Source organism: Cynocephalus volans, chromosome 4, assembly GCF_027409185.1.
Source record: "Cynocephalus volans isolate mCynVol1 chromosome 4, mCynVol1.pri, whole genome shotgun sequence".
In the NCBI taxonomy this organism is placed as follows: Eukaryota; Metazoa; Chordata; class Mammalia; order Dermoptera; family Cynocephalidae; genus Cynocephalus; species Cynocephalus volans.
In genome coordinates this window covers 4937667-4961238 of record NC_084463.1, presented here as the reverse complement: position 1 = coordinate 4961238, position 23572 = coordinate 4937667, and the positions used below count along the sequence as shown (strand labels likewise).

The 23572-nt window shown below is 34.7% G+C and overlaps 1 protein-coding gene across 1 annotated transcript in view; it reads right to left on the bottom strand.

The window, feature by feature from the left end:
• Positions 1 to 23572, bottom strand: part of LOC134375081 (rho GTPase-activating protein 20-like) — a 111267-nt gene that overhangs the window by 30089 nt on the left and 57606 nt on the right. Inside the window, exons 3-6 of the mRNA XM_063093234.1 lie at positions 14078 to 14242; positions 6663 to 6809; positions 2873 to 2914; positions 1869 to 1953 (exon numbers count right to left, since the gene is read on the bottom strand). Coding sequence (XP_062949304.1) covers positions 1869 to 1953; positions 2873 to 2914; positions 6663 to 6809; positions 14078 to 14242 — 439 coding nt within the window. The remainder of the gene's footprint in view (positions 1 to 1868; positions 1954 to 2872; positions 2915 to 6662; positions 6810 to 14077; positions 14243 to 23572) is intronic.

Sequence of the window (23572 nt, the reverse complement as noted above, 5' to 3'; positions counted from 1 at the left end):
ATTGCTGTTCCCTTATATTATGTCTTCCCAATAAGTCAATTACTTCACATGACAAATTGCCTTTAAAAGTTGTTGGTTAATTGAATTTTATGTAAAAAAAATTTTTTTAAGTGCACTGATTTCCAATTGTCCTCCTTCTATCCCAAAGATTATGCAAAAGTGTCTCAGAGCACAACAAAAAGGGCTTGGAATGCCCAATCCGGTGCCTGTTTTCTACCAGAGTGGCATAGTTATATTACATACTGAGCTTTGTAACTTGACATATAATTTCAAAAAAGGCTTCTGCTTTTTTCTTTTTCTTTTTTTTTTCCAAGTCTGAAAACCATTTGATTCAATTTAAAGAAAATCTCTCATGAAGTCTTTGGTAGTGAAGAATCTATCCTCCCAATTACCTGGTCTCTAAGGTAATGGTTTTTCTTAACACTAGGCACATATGTTCCAAGTAGTGCTATAGGAAGTGTATTTTTTCCTGCTCGCCTTTCTGGTAGACAAAAAAAAATGAATTTCGGCAGATACAGCTCTTTGGCTAGTAAACAAACAACAAAACAAACAGACAAAACTGAAAATGTGGCAATTCTTTTCCATATTAGCAGAACTCACTGACAGGTTGTGCCTAACTGAAGACCAAGGATAAAGAATACTTCCCATAGATGCACTCCTATTTGGGGAAATCACTCTTTCTGGAAGCAGGGCTCCCTGAAAGAGAGTCCTGCCACAAAAGCTACTTCAGAGAGCAAAGGACATAGTGTGTCACAGCACCCTTGACTTATAAAGGGTACTAGTGATAAAAACAGAACACCCAACCTGACCACACCTCCTGTCTTCTCTTTCAAAATGGGGGACATCAGTCCTTTCTCAAGCACACACTTTCTATATACTGAAAAAAAAAGTGTTAAAGGATTTTCCATGAAAATCCTGAATGTAACCAACTGCCACAACAGTTGAATGAAAGCAGGCCGAAACAACAGTGTTGTTGTTGTTGTTTTCCGACTTTGCTGCAGGAGATCTCTGTAGTCTCATACCATAAAAATCTGAGTACTTTCCTCAAGCAGCGATATCTCACACTCAGGAGTTGGTCAGAACATTTGCATAGCTTTTCCTTTTCTCCCAAACATAACTGTTTTGCATGTATTTTCTACACACAAATAAAGCTATCCAGTGTAATCTAGAGCTGCTGTGAAGTATGACAGTCCATAAGATCATAAAAACATTCCTAAGTTTCCGTCTTGTTCATCACTGATAACATCTTGGCCCTTGTACTACAATTTCAGTCATCAAATTAAACATAACAACTATGGTTAAAGAATTAATATTAATTTGACCAAAATGATAAATACCGTGATGTAGAAAAATGCTGATTCTCCTATAAATATCATCTTTCTCAGATCTTCCACTTATTAACCTGAGGGATTCAATCCCTAAAAACTTAAAGAATGAAAAACTTTTCAAAACCACTCTCTACTTAAGAAGTGATAAGTTGGAAAAAAATTGCATAATACTAATAGGAAATACCTTGTGGAAGTAGATTTACTAAAAGCCTCTGCAGCTGCTATTGAAAAGATCCAGAGAAACATTCAGGCCAGAGGGAGGAAAAAGACATCTGACAAGCAATATTCTTTCCAAGTGTAAATGTTAAATACTGTAGTTAATATAAATCTTTCTTGCTTTATTTTTGCTAGGTTTACTTTTCATATATACAAAGACATAAATATATCCAGGAAAATGCATTTTCCCCCTATCGTATTTCAAAACACCTTCCTCCTATAGCACACACACAGTCTGTTTGCCTGCCTGTCTCTCTTTTTATTCATGGTGTTCTGCCTTATGCAGGGACTTGGAATTTAATTTTCTGGGTTAGAAACACTTACATAGGCACAATTCCCAATGTCCTTGGTGAAGATTTTGAGCGGAATGCTCTTCGGGTAGTCCTTGTCTTTCTCTAGATTGATGTATCTAATCAAATGCAACAACAACCCAAAACAACACTGAGTCAGATGGAATTCGCTAATGGCTTATTTTAAAAATCAATCGATTTTGCTAATATTCTCAATATACTACTTATATGCCATTTTTAAAAAGGCAGAAGGAAAGACTAAGCAAACTCACATTACATTATGGGTTGGAAGGAAATTTTTAAAAATCAGGACATTAGGCATGGGCACAAAAAAGAATGGGACATTCATGTCAGATGAGGTTTGAGAAGCACAATCAGCTCAAGGCACCTCTGGGAGATATTTTATCTTCAAAGCTTCCCTGTCTTCTCTGGACAGATCTGGCACCTTACTAATAAGTACAGGAACATATATGATACTTTTAACTAGGACAAACCAAAGCAATGCCTTTGGACTTCTCATTTAGCTCTCCAGCAGAGGGTAAATCTTGGTTATCCCATTGCTTAGGAAGCAGGAGAGGGGAGAAAGGGGAAAAAAATTGTGGGTCTAACAGAAGTGCCTAAGTTGACCGTTTTAGTCTGTATGTTCAATAACAGGGATAATAATTCATTTTTGAGGTGCTCAGCAGAAAGCTCTGAATTTGTGGAAACGGTATATACTTTGAGGAAACTGTTAGTTCCAATTGGTAGGTTGGAGACAACAGAAAGAGATGGGAGAGATTATTACCTAAATTCTGTCTCAAATGATCTAACTAGACCTCAATGTTCTCCTTCCTAGAAAGTACGAAATACATGTAATGAGAGAACATTATTTACAGTAAGTAGTAGCTAATGTACAGTCTAAACAACAGCTTATTCTGAGGACAAATGAACAATTTCTACCAAAGAGAAGGAAAATAGTTTGGGGAACATCTCTGCAGAAAAGGTTTAAATTCATTTATTACAGGTTAAAGACTAAAAACACATATACTGAAAAAGTACCTCTGAAGGAGAGAGAACCATTTTTCCTTTTGTTCCGGAGAACTGCAATCAAAGAAAATGAGAGAAAAAAAATTAAACCATGTAAAATACTATGCTAGCATATTTAAGATTGTCAATCCAGGTGAAAATATCAACAGCCTGTTGTTACTGATGTAGTTACACATGTAAGCTGCAACCGCGGCACAACTGTGTTTTGGATAACCCTGCTGTGAAAATGCCCTTTAGGAAAAACTACATAGTCAAGTGTGGTTTTATTAAATCCTCTTGGATAGATACAAGACAGAACCAGTGTCCTCATTTACTGCTCTTTTACAAATGGTATTATACCAGTGGGAGGTATCTCTTACAGTGGAAAGAACAACTTGATTTGGAATTCAAACACCTGGTTTCCAAATTATATGCAGGCTAGGTGATCCTAAGTCACTTAATCTCTCTAAGCCTCAGTTTCCACACCAGAAAAACTGGGTTAATTATCTCCCAGAGTATTTTTGCAGCTTAAAGGGCCATACAAATAAATTATCTTAGAAAGTTTATGCAGTTGAAAAGGGCCATACTTAAGAAAGTATGCTTAATATTGAGATTAAAGAGTTTGAAGAGAAATTTGGCATATGGATGGAAATATCTTGGCCCAGAAACCCATGGCCCAGAGCCCATGGCGCTTCCTGCAGTGCTCGGTGGTGGTTGCTGGGCTGTCTGAACACTTTAAAGATGTTGTTCCACTGTCTTCTGCCCTTCATGGTTTCTAATGAAAAATCTCACAAAATTTTAAATTGCAGTTCTGCTATATGTAATGTATTGTTTTCTCTCTGGCTGCTTTCAAGAATTTTCTCTTTTGATTTACAGAAATTTGTCTATAACATGGCCAGGTGTAGTTTTCTTCATACACTTCCTTTTGGAGTTACTGTGCTTACTGAATATGTACATTTTTGTCTTCCACCAAATTTGGGAGGTTTTTAACCATTATTTCTTTACTGTTCCAAACCCTCTCTCTCCACTTTTTCAGATTTCATTAATACATATATTATATCTTTTAATATTTTTTCACAAGTCTCTGATACATTTTTTCATTTAAAAAATCTTTGTTTTCTCTGTTCTTCAGATTGGACAATTTGAACTGATATATCTTCAAATTCACTGACTCCTCTTTCATTTCCATTCTGCAAGGAAGGCCATGTGGGAGATTTTTTATTTGAGATACTGCAGTTTTCAGTTTTAGAATTTTTATTTGGTCCTTTTTATATTTTCTTTTTCTCTGCTGAGATTTCCTATCTTTTCATTAATTTCAATTGAATTTTCCTTTTATCTATCATGCATACCTAAAAAAGCTGCTTTAAAGTTCTTTTCTGGTAATTCAACACATAGGTCATCTCAGGATTGGCTTTTATTATCTTTTCTCTTTCCTTGTTATTCATATGTCAAGAAATTTTAGATTGTATTCTGGACATTACGAATGTTTGTTTTGGAGACCATATTCTATTGTAATTGCAAAACGGTGTTGATGTTTTTGTTTTAACAGACAACTAACCTGATTAGATGAAGCTACAAATTCAAACTTACCTGTGGTGGGCAGCAGCTCAGTTCAATTCTTTTAGTCTTAGGTTGAAGGTGCTTTGAGTCTATCCCATGCATGTGCGGTTCAGCAATCAGCCACAGACTTGGGCAGTATCTATACACAGAATTTGGAGATTCCCTTCTCTAATGCACTCCTTTTTGAGATTTCTACTTTTGCTTTCCAATAACTGTGGTTGATCTGGACTTCATATTCTAGTTCTTCAGCCCAGAAAGACTGTGGGTTTTTGTCAGTTTTGGTAGCACCATACCATGATGTGACTGCAGCCTGACCTCAAGCTAAAGCCTTAAAAATAGGAAACGCACCCAGTGTGGTGCCTTCTTCCAAGTTTCAACGCCTCTCCCAAATCTTCCAACTTTTGTTCAGTCTCCCAAACCCTCAGTAGTTGCTGTTTGTATATTATTCAGAGTTTACAGTTGTTATCTGTAGGGTGGTCAGTCGGTTGAGACCTCACTCTGCATTCCAGAGGCAGAACTCAACACTTTACTTTCTTAAAAAAATAAACTTAATTTTGAAATAATTTTAGATTTCCAGAAAAGTTACAAAGATAACCCAGAGGTTCCCTGTATACTTCTCATCCAGTGCCAGTTTCCTCTAATGTTATCCTCTTACATTATCATGGCCTATTTGTCAAAACTAAGAAACCAATATTGGTACATTACTATTAACTAAACTCTTGATCTTATTCAGATTTCACCAGTTTTGTTTTTATTTAATTAATGATCTTTTTCTGTTCTAGGAGCCAATTAAGGATAACACATTACATTTGTCTCCTTAGTGATTGGTCTATGACAGTTTCTCAGTCTTTCCCTGTTTTGTTTGTTTGCTTGTTTGTCTGCCTTTTTTTTTTTTTTTTTACCTTCACAGTTTTAAAGAGTACTGGTCAGGTAACCTATTGAATGTTCTTAATTTGTGCTTGCTGTATGTTTTTCTCATGATTAGACTGAGATTATGGTTTCGGGGGTAGGAATATCACAGAGATGAATTGCTTTTCTCTTCACATGATATCAAGGGGTATATGATATCTACATGACATCACTGGTAATGTTAACTTTGATCACTTGGTCAAAGAACCATAGTTTGAGCAATACAATGTATGTAAAACTTGTTTCCACATTTTCCCCTCTTCTTAGAAAAAAGTTTCATGGAAAATCCTTGATTAAGAATATCGTGTAGTCACATCCCTCACTTGAAATTGCTTCCTTTCACTTCCAATTCCAAGAAGATTAAGCAATAGGTAATGATAATATGAGAATACTTCAAAAGGTTCATGGAAAGATTCATATAATCTTTCGATTCTACTTTTCCACAAACTTTTTGAAGTGTCCTTTTAACTACAGAAATACATCATGCAGAGAATGATACAAAAACATGTTTCTTCCAAATAAGCTGTTAAAATCTTGGGGTAGGCCAATACTGCAAAACAGAATATAATGGCAGGCCTGTCCTTTATTGGAAAATTAACAGCTTGGAAAATTTTAGTTACGTGGCTTTAGAATGGTGCCTAAGGAGTTTGGTGGTAGTGTGAAGAGAAGCAGAATGAAGAGCATCATTTGCATGTGATAAATACTAACTCTTAAATGTAAAATAAATACTGGAGTTGGGGCACATTGTTTAAAAATTCACAGGTGTGAATTTTGGTTGTTCACTCTAACTGAAAATTACAATTAAGTATGTTCAGGGTAAGAGGACAAATACTTCGTATTCATACATTCTCCAACCCCATCTCAGCTGAAAAGGGAGTCTTGGGAAACTAACTTTTACTCCTTAAACTCATAAATTTGCTTATGATTATTATATTTCTATAGATACTAAATCAGATTTAATACACAATTCAGGCAACCCAGTATGTCATGACATTAATTTATATAATGAAAAACTTTCTTTAGAAAGTTTGTCAGTATAAACCAGTTAGTCAAACTTAATTGGACATTTAATAATGATTTTATAATGATGGAAAATGATCCCAGGAGTTCCCAATATTTACCATTAATTTTCACATATTTTAATTAAAAGCTCTTTGGGAGAAACATAAAGCACACAAGTATTTTCATTAGGGGTGTGTGTCAAAACATGAGTTATCGAGTGAGTACTCAAGCAGAATAAAACATTTTCTTTTAAAAAATTAAAGGAACAAGATTTTATTCAATTTTTCTCTCCAGACAAGAAATTATCACAGTAGCTAACCCAGGTAAATACAGAACAAGCTGTGGTTCTTACCTGAAAGTGGCCACAAAGTTCACTGTGGGCCAGCCCAAGACAAAGGATTTCATGGCATTGGTGTTGCCTTCTCCCACTTCGTCCACACAGGTTGCTGTCCACATATCAGTTAATTTAATTTTATTTTTTATCTTAAAGTTGTTATATCTAGAAAGATAAAATCCAAACAGGATCTCTTGTTTTGTTTCTTAAATTTTACAGGAGCTTCTGTACTTGTGATAAGAGGGCAGTTTTCACTAATCATGACTAAAGAATGTCTTATTCATTGTATTAATCTTCAGTATCCAGCACAGTAAATCGTAACATGATTGGCTACCTTGGCCCAAGAAAGCCTCTGAAACTTTGGTGAAACATTTATTTAGTCGTCACCCTTGCAATTACAGCAGCAAATAGCCATAAACTGGCTTTTTAAAAATTTTCTATATGTTAGGCACCGCATTTGGATCAAAAATCTAATTTTGAATTTACTGCTGTTACAAAAATTAATTATTTGTAATTTCCTTACTTCCAAAAAGATTGGAGTGGCTGAACACAAAAACTACACATGATTTATTAAGATGATTATAAAATTTTTATCTTAAAAGAGATGCACTAAAAAATCCTGAAATTAGAGGAATTTAAAGTACATTTTTAAGTAAATGGTTACAAAATTTTCTAACCTTTAGAAGCACAGATTAATTTCCTTTCTTAAGATTTTGTTCAACTATTTTTCCTTATATTCCAGCTAGAACTGAAAAACTGTAGCCTAAAAACAGAACCTAAACTTAAACAAACAAGAAAGCAGAGCTGACAAAATTAGCAATCATCTCTGGGGACTCTGAAGGTCATCTACTTTAAGATAGCAGTGAAATTGCTTTTTGACGATTTCTACCTAATACCGTTTAGTCCCCTGTTATGGAAACCACCATCCATCTTCACATAATTGACAGATTTAATGCTCACGATAGACCTGAGACTTAAATACACATCAATCATAACAACTCCTTGAACTTTTTAAGACAAGTGAATAGATATGATGTGGGGGAGAGGGGAGATAAAAACCAGGGAAGAGGAATGGGGAAAGGGTCATGAAAATCAACTACAATGTATATTGAGACGTTAAAATTTTTTAAAAAGATACATTTGGAAGTATCCCTAAAACTCCACTGATTTATAGAATATTTAAAGCTAAAACTATTCACCAGGATTATAAAACGAAAACGTGTTTTTCAGGAAGTATAAATGAAGGATGATCTAGATTCAAAGTCTCATTTATACTTTCCATAGGGTACACTGATTTTAAGTGTAATTGAAAAGTGCCTGTGTGGCATGATAGCTTCTTTCTATATCTCACCCTACTGCTATAAATCTTTAGAGTTTGTTTATGAAATAGACTCTATTACAGACAAAATCTTACTTCTTTGTGGCAACTATTTAGGTAATGTCAAACAAAATCTATAAAGTCAAACAGCTTAAGTAGTAAAGCTAGAATATGAAATTGGGCAGTGTTGATTCATGATCTTATTCATGCCCTTAACTACTATGTATCTATAAAAAGCTCTGGATATTGCCATTCCTATAAAGCACCTGGATGAAGTATCTTTCAATAAAGTTCCCTTTTGCATTTCTATATTTGGCCTACTTTTTTGTTTCTCCAGAGCTATAAGGTTTTTCAGATGAGGCTGTTAGTTTACTTCAGAGTTTGGGGGAGGAATCTCATGTACGCTGATAGAGTTTGGATGTGTTATCACTGCCAAAACAAATGTGGAAATCTGATCCCCAATGTGGCAGTGTTGGAAGCTGTGTCATGGGGGTGAATCCCTCATGAATGGATTGATTCTCTCCCTGGGGGATGGGGGTTCTGAGTGAGATCTTGCTCTATTCCTTCGAGAGCTAGTTGTTTAAAAGACTTTACTACTTCTCTCTCTCTATCTCTCTCCATGTGATCTCTTCCTCTCGCCATGTGATCTGCTAGTACCCACCAGCTGCCTTCCGCTTTCCGCCAGGAGCAGAAGCAGCCTGAGGCCCATGCCAGATGCAGCTGTCCCAGAATTGTAAGCCAAATAAACCTCTGTTCTTTATAAATTACCCAGTCTCAGGTGTTCTGTTATAGCAACACAAAATGGACTAATATGAACGTTTTTGTACATAAAGCTAGATGGGCGAGCTTGAAAATATTTAAAAGAAGTATTCCAATAAAGCTTTATATTAAAATGAACAGTCCTGAAGTCACAGTGTACATTTTCAGATTTGTCACTCTCAATTTCCAATAGCGTTATGCTACAAAAATTTAAAAATATATAAATCTAATGTGGACTGGCTGAAAACAAAGCAAAACAACACCTAAAATCAAATATTTATTTCCACAATGTAGTTCCTTACTGCAAATTTATTAAGATAACAGATATACTTTGCTTTCCTCTCCTCCAATCTTCAAACTGTAAGGAATTAAAGTGTAATGTTGAAATACGCAAGATTCTAGGGAGGTTTCTCCAAATTTTAAGATGAAGATATCTTATCAAATATACTCTAGAGCATAGATCAAGATGTATTCCACAAGTATATGATGGCAATTCTATTGATAATGAATTAATAATCAGACTTTGTTTAACTTCATCTTTTTCACTTAAACAGAACTCATTATTGTTTACTATTTGCTTAGGAAGTAAAATATGAGAATAGTGATGGCTTAAGAGGGTGTGAGGTAAGTATAGTCATTTTCTCTCTGTAAATTCCATATGAGTACTGTTGTAGTTTAGATATGTTTGTCCCCTGAAAGCTCATCTAGGAAACTTAATTCCCACTGTGACAGTGTTAAGAGGGTGAGAAATCCTTTTATGGTAATTGAAAAGTAGGGCCTTTAAGAGGTGATTAGATCGTGAGGACCATGCCCTCGTGAATGGATTAATCCATTGATGGTTTAATGGTGGTTATGGGTGTGGTTCTGATGGCTTCAAAAGGAGAGCCATCTCTCTCTCTCTCTCTCTCTCTCCTGCTTCTGCCATTCTCGCCATATGATACCCTGTGGCACTTAGAGTCATCACTAAGAATGAGGCTCTTACCAGATGTGTTCTCTGGACTTTGGACTTACCAGTTACCAAAACCAGTTATAAGCGATAAATATTATTTCTTTACAAATTACCCAGTTTCAGATATTTCTGTTATAAGCAACAGAAACAGACTAATACAGGTGCTCTATGACTATTAAAAAATATGAACTCTTCTAAATATTTTAATGTCTATACAACAGATCCTGTTTTAAAAAATGAAAAACCATAATTTTATTGGAAAAACAATTCTTATTTATTTTTCTAATGAATATCAAAAGTGGTCTCTAATAACCCATCTACCTTTAACACTTTTCTAACTTAGTAAGGAAAACAATGACAATAAACTGAAAACAATTTTCAGCAAACGTTGTCAACATTCAGCACAAAATGGAGCAAATGTAATACTTTAGCCAATAAAAGGAAGCATTTCACATCCTCTATATTACTGCACTTACTACAATTAATTTAGTTTGACTAAATAAATATGTAAGTAGCTAGTCAATGATTTATCCCACTTGAGTTTATTTCTGTAGGCTCAACTAAAGATTGAAAGCAGTTTCCAAATGAAGCATGAAGATGAGGTGATATAATATGGAAATTAAGTTATCCCCTACTTCCTCATGGTTAAGAATAAAGACTAACTGCTAGTCTTGGATAATTTCAGCAAATATATTGATTCACAGTACTACCCAATCCTTCATCTAAAAGTGAGAAGTGATAGGAAATAAACCGGTTTGGTATTGCAGGGGGCTATTTCTTCTTGGTTGCTGTTTATTTCAGAAAAAAAAATAAGTTCTTTCATATTAAGAAGGATCTGTGAATATATTTAAATGTTTGCTACGAGTATGATCGTGTAAGCAATTTCCTGGAAAATGGTGGTCAAAATTTTTGCAATGTGGCAGGATTCAATAATAATATAATTATCTCCTCAAATATCCATGTTTTATCCCAAGGGTCTTGGGTTTATGGCAAAAAAATAAGTAAAAACAACTTAGATCACTCACACTTTTTAATATCCCCAACAGATATAGAAAGTACTAAAATGAATTGAATCTCTCAAAAACAACATTTAAATCAATTCATATAAATTTTGTCACTTCATAAAAGCATTGAAGTGGACACAAAGAGTTCTCTCAAAAGCAGTCTGTGGAAACAAATTGTGTAACTTTAGGTACAATCAAAATAAAAAGTCAGCTATAGAAGTAGAAGATTGGCACACATTTTTCCAATATATCTAAAAGAGCAATTTTCTAGTGGAAAAGAAATTGTCCTTATATAAAAAGTTTTTCCAAAACATAGGTTATATAAAAACCACTTAGATGCTAGCAGTAAACAGAACATAAATAACTTCAGGTAAGAAAACAAAGGCCCTGTATGATAAATATTACTACAACTGCTAAAGGAAAAAAATCTAAAGATAAAGGAAAATACATTCCTCCCTATGAACTAGATGCATGTTACAAGTAAATAGTCTTTAAGGTTCTAAAGTTTAGGAAATTGGTTATTATAATAAATTTTTGTTGTCTGTGTATCTACCTCCAGGCTGAGCACAAAGCTATGTACCTAATGAACACAATGCGGTAAAGTGGAAAGAGCCAGCCATGGAATTAAGGCCTTCATTCAAACTCCAGGTCTGCCATTTTCTAGTACCCAACAAACCTCACTGAGCCCCTGTGTTCAATATGTTAAACAACTCTTGTTTGGGGCACTTGTTAGGAAAATCATTATTATTTTTTCCTACTATTTTATTTTATTTTATTTTATTGACAGTTTTTTTTTAATTCATCACCAATATGTGGTGATCAAATCAGGATAATTAGTATTCTCATGTTTGCAAAATGTAATCAATCTTTGTGCCCCTTAACTAATTTCTTGCTAACCCCCCTTCCCCTCTCCCTTTCCCACCTCTAATTTGTTAGGAAAATTAAATGAGACATTTCTGATTCTCCTATTATAATACCTAGCATATAGAACCCATCTAATAATTTTTAAACAAAAAAATCATAACTAAACTACATTTTAAAAAAATAATGATTTGTTCCTGTGTTAATAGCCTCCCTACTTAGAGCTTCAAGTGGACCTAGTGCAAAAGCATAGAAGGAGAGACTTTTCGTGCTCTTTATTCCTCATAACATCATATCCACATTTAATTACATTGTATTATTTCTATTCAAAACACATTCTGAAACTGTTTTCTTTATCTTTGCATTGAAAAAAATATATGAACATTTCACTAAACATTCCATTCCATTTCTGACTAGATGAGTAGTTGGACACTTTTACTCATCACAAAGGGAAAGACTGATTTTAATGGTAATAAAAACTATATGGTTGAGAAATCTATGAAATCCAGAAGAAAACAAAGAGTAATAGAGGCAGCAGACCACATATGGGTTAAAAGAATGAAATTTGAAATAAGATGGACATAGGTTCACATGTAGGCTCAACTAATTACTTTGTGATCTTAGGGAAGTCACTTAACTTCTCTCAGTATCAATTTCTCTTGTAAAATGAGGCAAATAATACCCACCCTGTAGAACAGTTATAAGGGTTAAAGTACGTAGAATAATACCTAACATACAATAAGATCCCAATAAATTTTGGTTTTATTGCTATTAATACCACTCAGATTAAATATAGTATGTTGCAAAATTAGTACTTAGCCCTGCCCATGTCTCATTTATGACACTGAACAACTTAGGTGTGAGAGTGTAGGTATTAGAAAAAGTGTTTACTATTCTCTAGTGACTAAAAATCCCTTTGATGAGATTGAATCTGTTAAAATACCCTTATCGTTCATGATGTTTCATAAATAATGAGAATGAGGGATGAAGCAAGTAGCAGCTACCATGTTCTAGTCTGGGTATTAATGCATTAACATTGAACATGAACATTTAGTGTTGAACAGAAAGTGAATTCTCTTAGGTACTTCTAAAGTATATTCCAAATGTCTGTATCCTTCTTTTAACTGTCATTTCCTCAGATGAAGCCTCCTTATCTCTCATCAGGATTGCTACAATAACCTCCTGTCTAGTCTCCTTGCTTGCACTCTTGCCTACCATTATTCAATCCATTATCTAACATGAGCCGGAATGATATTTTAAAAACATGAATCACATTATGCCACTCCCCCAGTTAAAACCCTTTGGAATAATATCCAAACTCCTGATCACAACCTTGGTGGAACCAAGCCTCCAAGATGGCACCCAATGAACCCTGCTTCCTGATATTCACACCCTTGCGAAGTTCTCTTCCATACTGTACCAAGACTGATCTGTGTGGCCAATAGAGTATGTCAGAAATGATGGCACACCACTTCCAAAATAAAAGAATATGGCTTCTATTTTGGGTGCTCTCTCCATTGCCTTCTCTCTCTCTCTCTCTCTCTCACACACACACACACACACACACACACACACACACACTCTCTCTCTCTCAGATTTTTCACTCTGAAGGAAGCAATCTACCATGTTGAGTAGCCCTGTAGAGAGACCCACATGCAGAGGAACTAAGGCCTCTGGTCAACAGACAGTGAGGAACCGAGGCTGCCAGCATCCACATGAGTGGAACTGGAAGTGGATTCTCCAACTTCAGTCAAGCCTTGAGATGACTGCAATCCTGGCCAGCAAATGACTGCAACTTCATGAGGCCCCTTGAACCAGAACCACCCAGATAAACACTTCCAGCTTGCTGTCTTCAGAGAAACTATGAAATGTTTATAGTTTAAACTCTTATGTTTTGGGTTAATTTAGCAATAGATAACTAATATAACCTACAAAGTTCCTGATAACCTAACCCTTGTCTACTTTAACCTTAACTCCTGTCACTCTTCTTTTGTTCATTATGTTCCAGGAACACAGGCCTTTTAACTCCTCCAAGGGCCAACCTTTCCCACCAGCTTTAGACCTGCTATTCCTTCTACCTAGAACGCTTATCCTCACAATACCTGAATAGCTGGTTGCTTTTCATCGAACTTCAGTTATTTTTTGCTCCTAATTCACCTACCTAACATATATCCCACCCCCATTTTACTTCACCCAGCACCCTATTTTCTTCATAGCACTAATCACAATCTATAATTCCCTCCCCCACACATAAGAATGGAAGCTCCCAAAGTGTAGGGACCACACCCATCACATTCTTCATTGCATCTTAGAATAAATTTATTCAGGGTATAGCACAGAACAGAGATTAAATACACATTTGTTGCATGAATAACAATTGACTTCTTTTTGGCAAAAACAAAACAAAAAGCTCACTACAGATATTAGCTTTAGTAATAGAGGCCAGACATTCTTACGGTAAACATTGTATAGAAAAGGTATCTTTGTTATTGGAAATGCAATCTTATAATGATTACTGGGAGACAGTATGCAGTATACTTACTTGATTTTAGTCACAACAAACAGATCGTTGAATAGGAAAAGGTGTCGCTCCTTCCTCTGCAGGCCTCTTTTCAGTTCTGCTGGGGCATCAATCAGCAGAGTCCTACTGGAGCACATAAATGATGACAGAAATGCAGATGTGTCAACACTAGCAGAAGGACTTTTCCTGTAACAGATCAAATGCCACAGATCAGTTAGTCAAATGATCAAGTATAGAACCAAGTTTTTATAAAAGTATAGCTAATAGTTGGTCAAGAAATATATAATTCTATAATTTTTTTAATGCAATGGCATAGTGTCCTTATTGGTCTCCAGTCTATTCTTCACACAACAGTCTTTAAAGTTTCATTATAAAAATTTTGAAACATAAAGCAAAGCTGAAATAGTTTTACAGTAAACACATATATACTCCAATGTAGATTCTAACATTAATATTTTATGTACTTGCTTTATCATATACCTACTCAACTATGTATCCTTCTATCTCTTTATTAATTTTATTTTTGGCATTTAGTGCAAACTGCATACAGCAGTGCATATCTCCAAAAATATTTCGGTATGCATATCATTAGAGTTCAATATTTATTTAGAATTTTTATTTTGATATAAAATTAATTTAAAAATGAAATACACAAATGCACAAATCTTAGGTGTATATTCACTGAGTTTTGACAAATGTATTCATCTGGGTAATTTAAGCCCCTATCAAGATACAGAAAATTATTATCATTCCAGAATATTCCCTCTTGTCCCTTCTCAGTAATTATATATATTATCTCTATGCATTGGCCCCTAGGTTGTTAACTTTTTCATTGTATGCTGAGACCTATTAGCTCAAAAGCTCACTGGTACCAAATTCAAGTTCACACACCCAATTATTTGAAAAACAGCCCAAATGAGCAGATTTTTAGCCCCCCACGGCACCGCCATGCTACTGAGCAACATGACCTGGACATGTAACCGCCAGAGATATCCTCTCTGATCTTCCTCTCCCTTAGGAGGTTCCCTTGTCCTCCTCCCCTTCTGGATGGTGGCCCCTTGCCATAAGCCTCTGGACAGTTTCATGCTATGAGTGACTTATCTTCTCAGGCAATCCTGTCCAATGGTCATATCTTTTTCCATGATCAACCCCCAAATCCCTCAAACTCCTTATACCAGTCAGTCTCTATTCCATCACCCCATAAGCAACCACTATTTCCCAATGAAGATTAGTTTTGCCTGTTCTAGAATTTTATATAAATGGCACCACAGTATATTCCCTTTTGTGTAAGATATCTTTTACTCAGCATGTTTTTGGAATTCATTCATATTGTTACATTTGTGAGTAATCCATTCCTTTATATTACTGAATAGTATTCAATGTATAAACATACCAAAGTTTATCTCTTCTCCTATGGATGGACATCTAGGCCATTTCCAGTTTTAGCTATTATGAATAAAACTGCTATTAAATATTCTATTGATCTTTTTGTGACCTACATTTTCATTTCTCTTGGGTAACTACCTCAGAGTGGAACTTTTGGGTCACAGAGCAAGTGTATGTTTAATTTTAGAAAAAACACTAGTTTTCCAGAGTGGTTGTACCATTTTACATTCCCAGCAACACTGTAGAGGAGTTCCAGTTTCTCCACAACCTTACCAACATTTGGTGGTGTCCGTCTTTTGAATTTTAGCAACTCAAGTGGATGTATAGTAGCATCTCATTAAGATTTTGATTTTATTTCTCTGATAACTAATTAATTTATTTCATGTTCTTACTGGTCATTTGTGTATCTTCACTGGGAACTGTCCTTTAGCCTATTTATCTAAAAATCATGTATGTATCTTTTTATTACTGAGTTGTAGCAACTTCTTTATGTTTCCTACATAGCAGTCATCTGTCAGGTATGTGTTTTGGGAAATATTTTCTCCCTACCTACTGCTTGCCTGTATACTTTCTTAGTGATGTTTTGAAGAAGAAAGAAACAATCAGCACTAAAGGTACATGTTATCCCTCATTTTACAGATTTGAAGCTATTTACAGTAGTCAAAATATACCATAATTAAGTGAAAGCAATTTACCAGTAAGCATGGTTTCAAAACATGTGCATTTAAAACTTCTATGTAGCCTCTCAAACAGCCAAGCATTTCACATTGATTCAACTCCCTCCTCTACCCATGGTGACTGAGCTCAGTAGTTTAGCTGAGTCAGTTAGGACTTAATGGCTTGGGAGGTGGGGGCTGATTCTAACTTTTTTGTGAAGTAGCGTGCAAGTTATTTGGTTGCCTGTTTCTGCAGCTGTAAAGTAAGGAAGAAAGACTTGGATTATAAGGTCTTTAAATTTCCCTTATAATTTGTATATGGTACTAAGTATAATAAGAAGTACCCCAAAAGTAGAATTAAGATTACTGATGAAAGAGAAAAAGATAATGGATATGATTAGCTATCTCCATGAAAGCAACCCAATCCTAAAGCATGGTTTATAAATGCATAGTTAAACATATTGAGAGTCATCTCAGGGAAACAATTTAGAGTTGAAATAATAATAATAATAATAATAATAATAATAATAATAATAATAATAATAATAATAAAACCCAAGCAACAGTGACACATCCATGCAAGCAACAAAGCCAGCCAAGATGCCTGGGGGTCTGCAGGCAGGGGCCAAGGGCCTAGGCCATGCCCTCGCCCACATCCAGGCAAGCAACACAGCCAGCCAGGATGTTCAAAGGTCCTGAGATGGGAGCCAAGGGCCAGCCACACCCCCAACCGCAACCAGATCCTAAAATGTATTTATTAGACATGTGTGTTTCTTTGGGGTGTGTGACTTATCTGCTCATTTATTTGACCAGATATCTGCTTAGGTTTTTCTAACACATTTTTAAGAGTTCTTTTTGCAATTAAAAAATAAAATAAAATAAAATAAACGCCAAGCAACAGTAATAACAATAATAATAACAAGAACTAAGAGATAGTTCTCTATTAGTCCAATTAAAAAAGAGCTCAAAGAACAAGAACTTGGTAGAGTCTCCATTAAATTACACGTCATAAGAGGCCATGAGTTATCACCCCAACTATCCGATTCACCTGGCAGCTATAATAAATGGGGATTCTAGCTTATCTATGTTCCTTGGGTTTGAATAGTATGGGTCATAATGTCTGATCTCTCCCAGGAATACTAAAAGTCTAAGGACCATACACAATCCTGACAACTTTGAGATAATGCCTGAGTGATCAGCCATCCCTTCCTCTATTATAGTCATTCTCTGTGTGTTGTCCCCTGACCAGTAGTATCAGCAATAACTGGGAACTTCTTAAACATGCAAATTTTAAGGACCACCTCAGACTTACTGAATCAGAAATGCTGAAGGGTTGTTTCAACATTCTGTATTTTAACAAGCCATTCAAGTAACTACTACACAGTGACATCTGAGAACCACAGTGGTTGACTGCTGGTAACTGAAACTGTGGGTAATGGGGGACTATGTATAAGTTAAAAAGATGTATAGGGGAAGAACAAGGCAAGTAAATCAATTAGAGTCCTTTGGAAGAAAAGGGAAAAGGGGTTTTTATGCTTGCTATTATAGATTGGAATTAAGCAGGGACAAAAGAAAATGCCCACATTCTCCATCATAGAGAAGAATCTTTTCTCTCTCAAATTCTCTTAGCGTGAGGGATCAAAAAAAGGTATAATGACATCTTTTCTATGTAGTGATCTTCAAATTTATAGAAGATAGGAATAAAGCTTCATTTACTCTTACCAAAACTGGGCAAGGACAAGGCTAGCAAGCAATAAATGGATGAAAGAATGGCTAAAATAGCATTTTACATAGCTTTAATCTCTTTATGGAATGACAAGAAAACACTGAGAGAGAGAAAATCATCTTTTGCATTTTGCTTTAGGTATCCAATAAACAACTGCTTTTTGGTTATAGTAATAAACCAGCAGAGAGCAGTATGGTTTAAACTAGGGATCCTCAAACTATTACTTAAAGTGTCAGATAATAAATAGTTTAAGCTTTGTGGGCCATACAGTCTGTGTTGAAACTATTCAACTCTGCTTTTGTATGGCTACATCACTCATAGACAATACATAAGTGAACAGGTATGGCTGTGTTCCAATAAAACTTCATGCATGAAAACAGGAGGTCTGTCTGGGCCGCAGTTTGCTGACCTCTGGTTTAAACAATACTTCTAAATGTTTAAATGCTTATAAATTAAGGCTAATCTGAAACAATTAGGAAATCATTATTTTTTGCTTGGGGTTAGCCTAGGCCAAAGATTAATTAGGCTATTTTTAAAACTGGTTTTTATTTTAGAGCAATTCCAAAGGATGTTCATACATAGCAACTCATTTCTACTTCATGGTAATACTGTCAAATAAGTACATTTGGTGGTGGCGTTGAGGAGAATCCACAATGAAATTACTTTTATTTTTCTGTGTGGGTTTATCAACATATATGTCTATAATCTGTCATGTTAAAGATCGACATATAAGTATGGCAAGAGATGTTTCAATACTTTAGCAAGCTCAGCATTGGTTAAAAAACATTCATGCAGTACTTCAGAGAAAAATAAACATCTCAGCACCCACATAAGTTAAAAAGCAAAAAATCTTTCATAGAAGGAAACAAAAACACAACCTTTGTGTTTTTTAAAACTACAAATCTTAATCAGTGTTTCCTACTTAAAAATGTATTTCTCAATTATGTGATTCTGAAGTGTTTATTTTTAATCTGAGTGCAAAGTAGATGTGTTTATTTTAGTCTCTTAGACTATGGAAATGGGGGGGGGTAAGATTATAACCTTCTATTTAGCCTCTTAATATAACCTGATTAGGATTTACAAGTTATAATTAACAGAGCTCTAAAATGATCTAACAAATACAAGCAGAGTCTAACAAGCAAGTTTCTTGCTTCTTATATATTAACATTTCATTTTCAAATGGGATTGTGAAGCTATTTCTGAAGGCAAAAAGGAGTTTTAGGAACTTAATCGTTTTTTTGCTAAAACTAGATAATAACTTTCATGAAAGATGGCCACAGTAATATCTCTTAATTTATTGCTAAGGCTCATTCTAAAAGTCAATCCACTTTTTGGTACAGTTTTAGAGGTGGTGCTTTGTCGTAAATCACAAAATAAACTAAAATTCAGAATACTTCTTGGAAATGTCTATGTTTATAAGTGGTAATCAATACGAGATTATGATGACCAGTGCTATATAGGACCTGGACAACCTCAAAGCCTGTTACACTAATGAGCACACAGTCACTGCTCAATAATTACTGAATAACTGAATAGAATTTACCTTCCAGAAATTTACTCATATCTCAAAGCCCATTCCAAATGCCATCTATCCCATGAAAACTTTCACTCCACTGAATCCTTGCTTGGCATCTCTATATGACATCTAACATTCATATTCTCATTTGACATTAATTGAACACACAATTACCATATAATAAGTTATTTGTAATAGTGATAAGGGTTGCCTTTGCTGGCTATCTGCCATGTGCCAGGCACTGAAGATAGGTTTGATCCCTGACCTTAAGGAGTTAGCAGTCTGACAGGGGATTCAGACTTACTAGTAAACACAATGATAAACCAGTGAGGTAAGTGCAATAAAAGAAATGCAAAGTGCCAAGGCACAAAGAAGAGCAAACACAGAAATCCCTATCTGAGATTGGATTGGTTAGAAAAGTTTCTTGGAAGAACCAAAGTTTTAAGACAGACAGACCAATGAAGTCTGAAGAGAACTCTAAGAAGAGCATGTCAAACATGTACCTGCACCGTGTGCTTCAGGAACTGTGGAAAGTTCAGAAAGTCTGGAGTTACAAGCACCTGAGGAAGAGTTGCAGCAAATGAGGAAGGGGCCAGATCATCAATGTTTTCCCTACCATGCTATGGGGCTTTGATCTGAAAGCTTAAAGGATTTTAAGCAGTATACTGTGTTTTGTAACATATTGAAGAAAACAGAGAAGGGCATCTTAGAGGAAAGGAGACATTAGGGAGTTACTGCAGTAATCTTAGGCAAGAAATGTTGCACACCTGAGTTGGCAGTGAGAAAAGGATAGGGAAGATAGAAGAAAACATATTTAAGAGATTTTTTTTAAAGATTGTTAATTAATTCCATGCAATTGTATGTTTAAAAATGATTAAAATGACAATCCTTATGTTATATGTATCTTACCACAATAAAATAAATAAACACAGATTGTTAAAACATGTAAATTGATAAGTTGTGAGGGGTGAGATGAAGATAAAATTTTTTTAAAAATACAGCCTTACTGCCCATTCTTTATTTATTTTTTATTTATTTTTCATGCATCAAATACCTGCTGAGCGTCTATATGTGTTGGCTAGGCATTGTGCTAAAATGGTGTAGATACAAAGCAAAGAGTCTAGTTATTCAGCTCGATTTCTAGTAGAGGTTGGAAACTGCACTCCACAGTTTAATTTTATTTGGCCCACAGAGGATTTTCAAAAACATTTGGTTTTCAACGTCTAGTTCACCACGTTCCCTCTCTGCTACTTCTTTACTCTGTCTACTGCACTTCCTAGGGCCCTGAAATCCTTTCAGTTTGTGATTCTTGTCCTAGTGTTGCTTCTTTTTAACTAGCTTAATATTGAGTTCTTTTTAAAAATTATGGTAAAATGCACATAATAAAAAATTTCCATTTTGATGATTTAAAAATGTATAATTCAGTGGTATTTAGTACAATACCAATGTTGTGCAACCATTAACACCATCTAGTTTCCAAATATTTTCAGCACTCCTAAAGGAAATCCTATACCTATTAAGCAGTCACTTCCCTTAGCTCCTGGCTGGCAACTACTAACAACTTTCTGTCTCTATGGATTTGCCTATTCTGGATATTTCATATCATATAATACATATGTCCTTTTATGTCCAGTTTATTTCACTTAGCATAATGTTTTCAAGTTTGATAGATGTGGTAGCATGTATCACTACTTCATTCCTTTTGATTGCTGAATAATATATTCCATTGTATGAATATACCAAATTTATTTATCCAGTCATTAGCTGATGAACATTTGAGTCATTTCCACCTTTTGGCCATTCTGCATAGTGCTGTTATAAAAGTTTGTGTGCACATTTTTATTTGAATATCTGTTTTCAATAATTTTGAATACATATCCAGGAGTAAAATTGCTGGATCATATGGTAATTCTATGTTTAACCTATTGAAGAACTGCCAAACTGTTTTCCACATTGGCTGCATCAGCTGACGTTCCCACCAGCAACGTATGAAGGTCCTAGTGTTACTTTTGATTCTTCCCTCTTTTGCTCCCCGCATATAATAATTTCCTATGTTTTAAGGACATTCTAACTAAACAATAAAATTTCTTGACTCCAAGCCCTCACATAACCTACAGTCATTTCATTCATAATGAACTCCTAACTGAACTCTCTACTTTCATGCTCTTTTTTCCTAATCTATATTACTCACTTCTCACTTCTGTCAAATTAATCTTCCTGATGCAAGTACCAATCATTATAACATGTACTCTAAAGAGTAAACCCAACTTAATAAACCATCAAGTTCTAGCATGTTTTACCTTACCTGGTTATGATATATCAGGTTAGAACTCCCTATATTGCCTGTATAAGGGGCAATCCTGTTGAGTCTTAGACAATAAATTAGTCCAGAAGTAATTTGGAACAAAAAGACATAACTATTGAAATAAAGCTATAAAAACCATTATCAACATCAAAACTGTATCTTACTCAGCAATAAAAATTTGTCCATTAAATATTAATGACTATTTTGAACATCTCAGCATTGAAAGCATATTATCTGGAAATAGAGTCTAAAACGACCATTTGTCTTATTGATGAGACAAAGCATAAGAAAGTACTATGACATTTTGATTGTCATTATCTTGATAAAATCACATTCAAATCACCAAAGGAAACTACATATAGTGATTATAACATGATGTGATTGCAATATGTACTATACTTCCACTTCCAAGTACTCTCAGTGATAAAATGATGAATCATGTAGCTCATATACAGTCTGAATTCTGACTTGGATTATGAGAACAAAGCCTAGTGATAATCCCAAGATCAAAATGAACTAAGATAGGATAAGGGCTTAGCAGGATAGATGGATGAGTGGTTGGATAAACAGAGTGAGCAAGGGCTTAAAAGCAAGAAGTATTCAAAGCAGCATTTTAAAATTATCATCAAAATGCTGATTGGAACAGACAGCTTCTATGATATAATGAGATCAACAATCTTACATCAACAGTAATGCTAATATTTAAAGATCAAGGAAAACATTAAATTAGTAAAGACAGAATAACAAGAATGGAAAGAGGGAGTGAAGGACAGAGAAGGACACTAATAAATAGTTACACTAATAGAGCAAGATCCACACACAAAGAAACATCATTTCCAAAGAAGGGAGTTAATTACATCACTTCCTCACAGCCTTGACACAGAAACTGCGCAACAACATCTATTAGGAATTCACTTAGTGCAAAGCACTTGACATTACAAAAACAAAGGAGAGAACAAGATCCTAAAAGCATTGTCTCTGAGGACTTAAAAAGGTGATAATTTATATACAAATTACATACCATGATACAAGCCCATTAATCAGAGAAAAATTTGAGCTTGAGAACTTCGAATAGCCTAGTAAAAATGGCAACTTTTTGAGAAGAATAGCTCTACTTGATTATGAAAGAATGAGTAGAAACAGAGAGATACCAATTAAGGACTGGAGAAAACACCAAACCAGTCACTCTCTTATGGCCTGCTGGCTTAAAAATACTACTTATCTTCATTATCAACTAAGTAAAGTTGGTTTTGGTCATCATCTTGAATCAAAGAAGAATGGAGAAAACAGTCCGGCTACTCAAGGAAATTTATATATGTAGTAATTACAAAGTGATGTGGTTATATGTTTATTTACTGATTCAACAATGAAACAAGTCACTAGTATGCAGATTAGGCATTCTAGTAGTTTGACTAGTTTAGTTCAGGTAATAATTAAATAATGGTACACTAAAAAGAGAAAAAAGAATAATACCTGATTAAAGGTAGTTTTATCTACAATTTTTAGGTCTGTTAAAGTTAAAATAATATCAGCTAATAACTTGTAACTAGGACATTAAGAACTATCATATTATACCTATGAATTACAAAGTCTTTAAGGCAGTATACTCCAGGCACTGACTTAAGTTACCTATCACCTCCAGCTCATTAATGCCAAAATGTCAATATTCAGATTAATACATAAATGAGTTGATTCATAATTAATAGAATAGATAGCTTGGACAGGAAACTTCAATTATTATCCTGCCAAAATACCTACATAATATGTTTTAAGATAAGTAAGAACCACATAATGAATACTTGCTTTAAGACATTTTTAAAAGAAAATAAGAGGTTCAATGAGTTAAAGTTTCTTTTAAAAAAATCATTAGTCTTTGAAATAAATTTTTGAGAACATTCTTGTTTTTGATAAATTTATTTCAAATTAA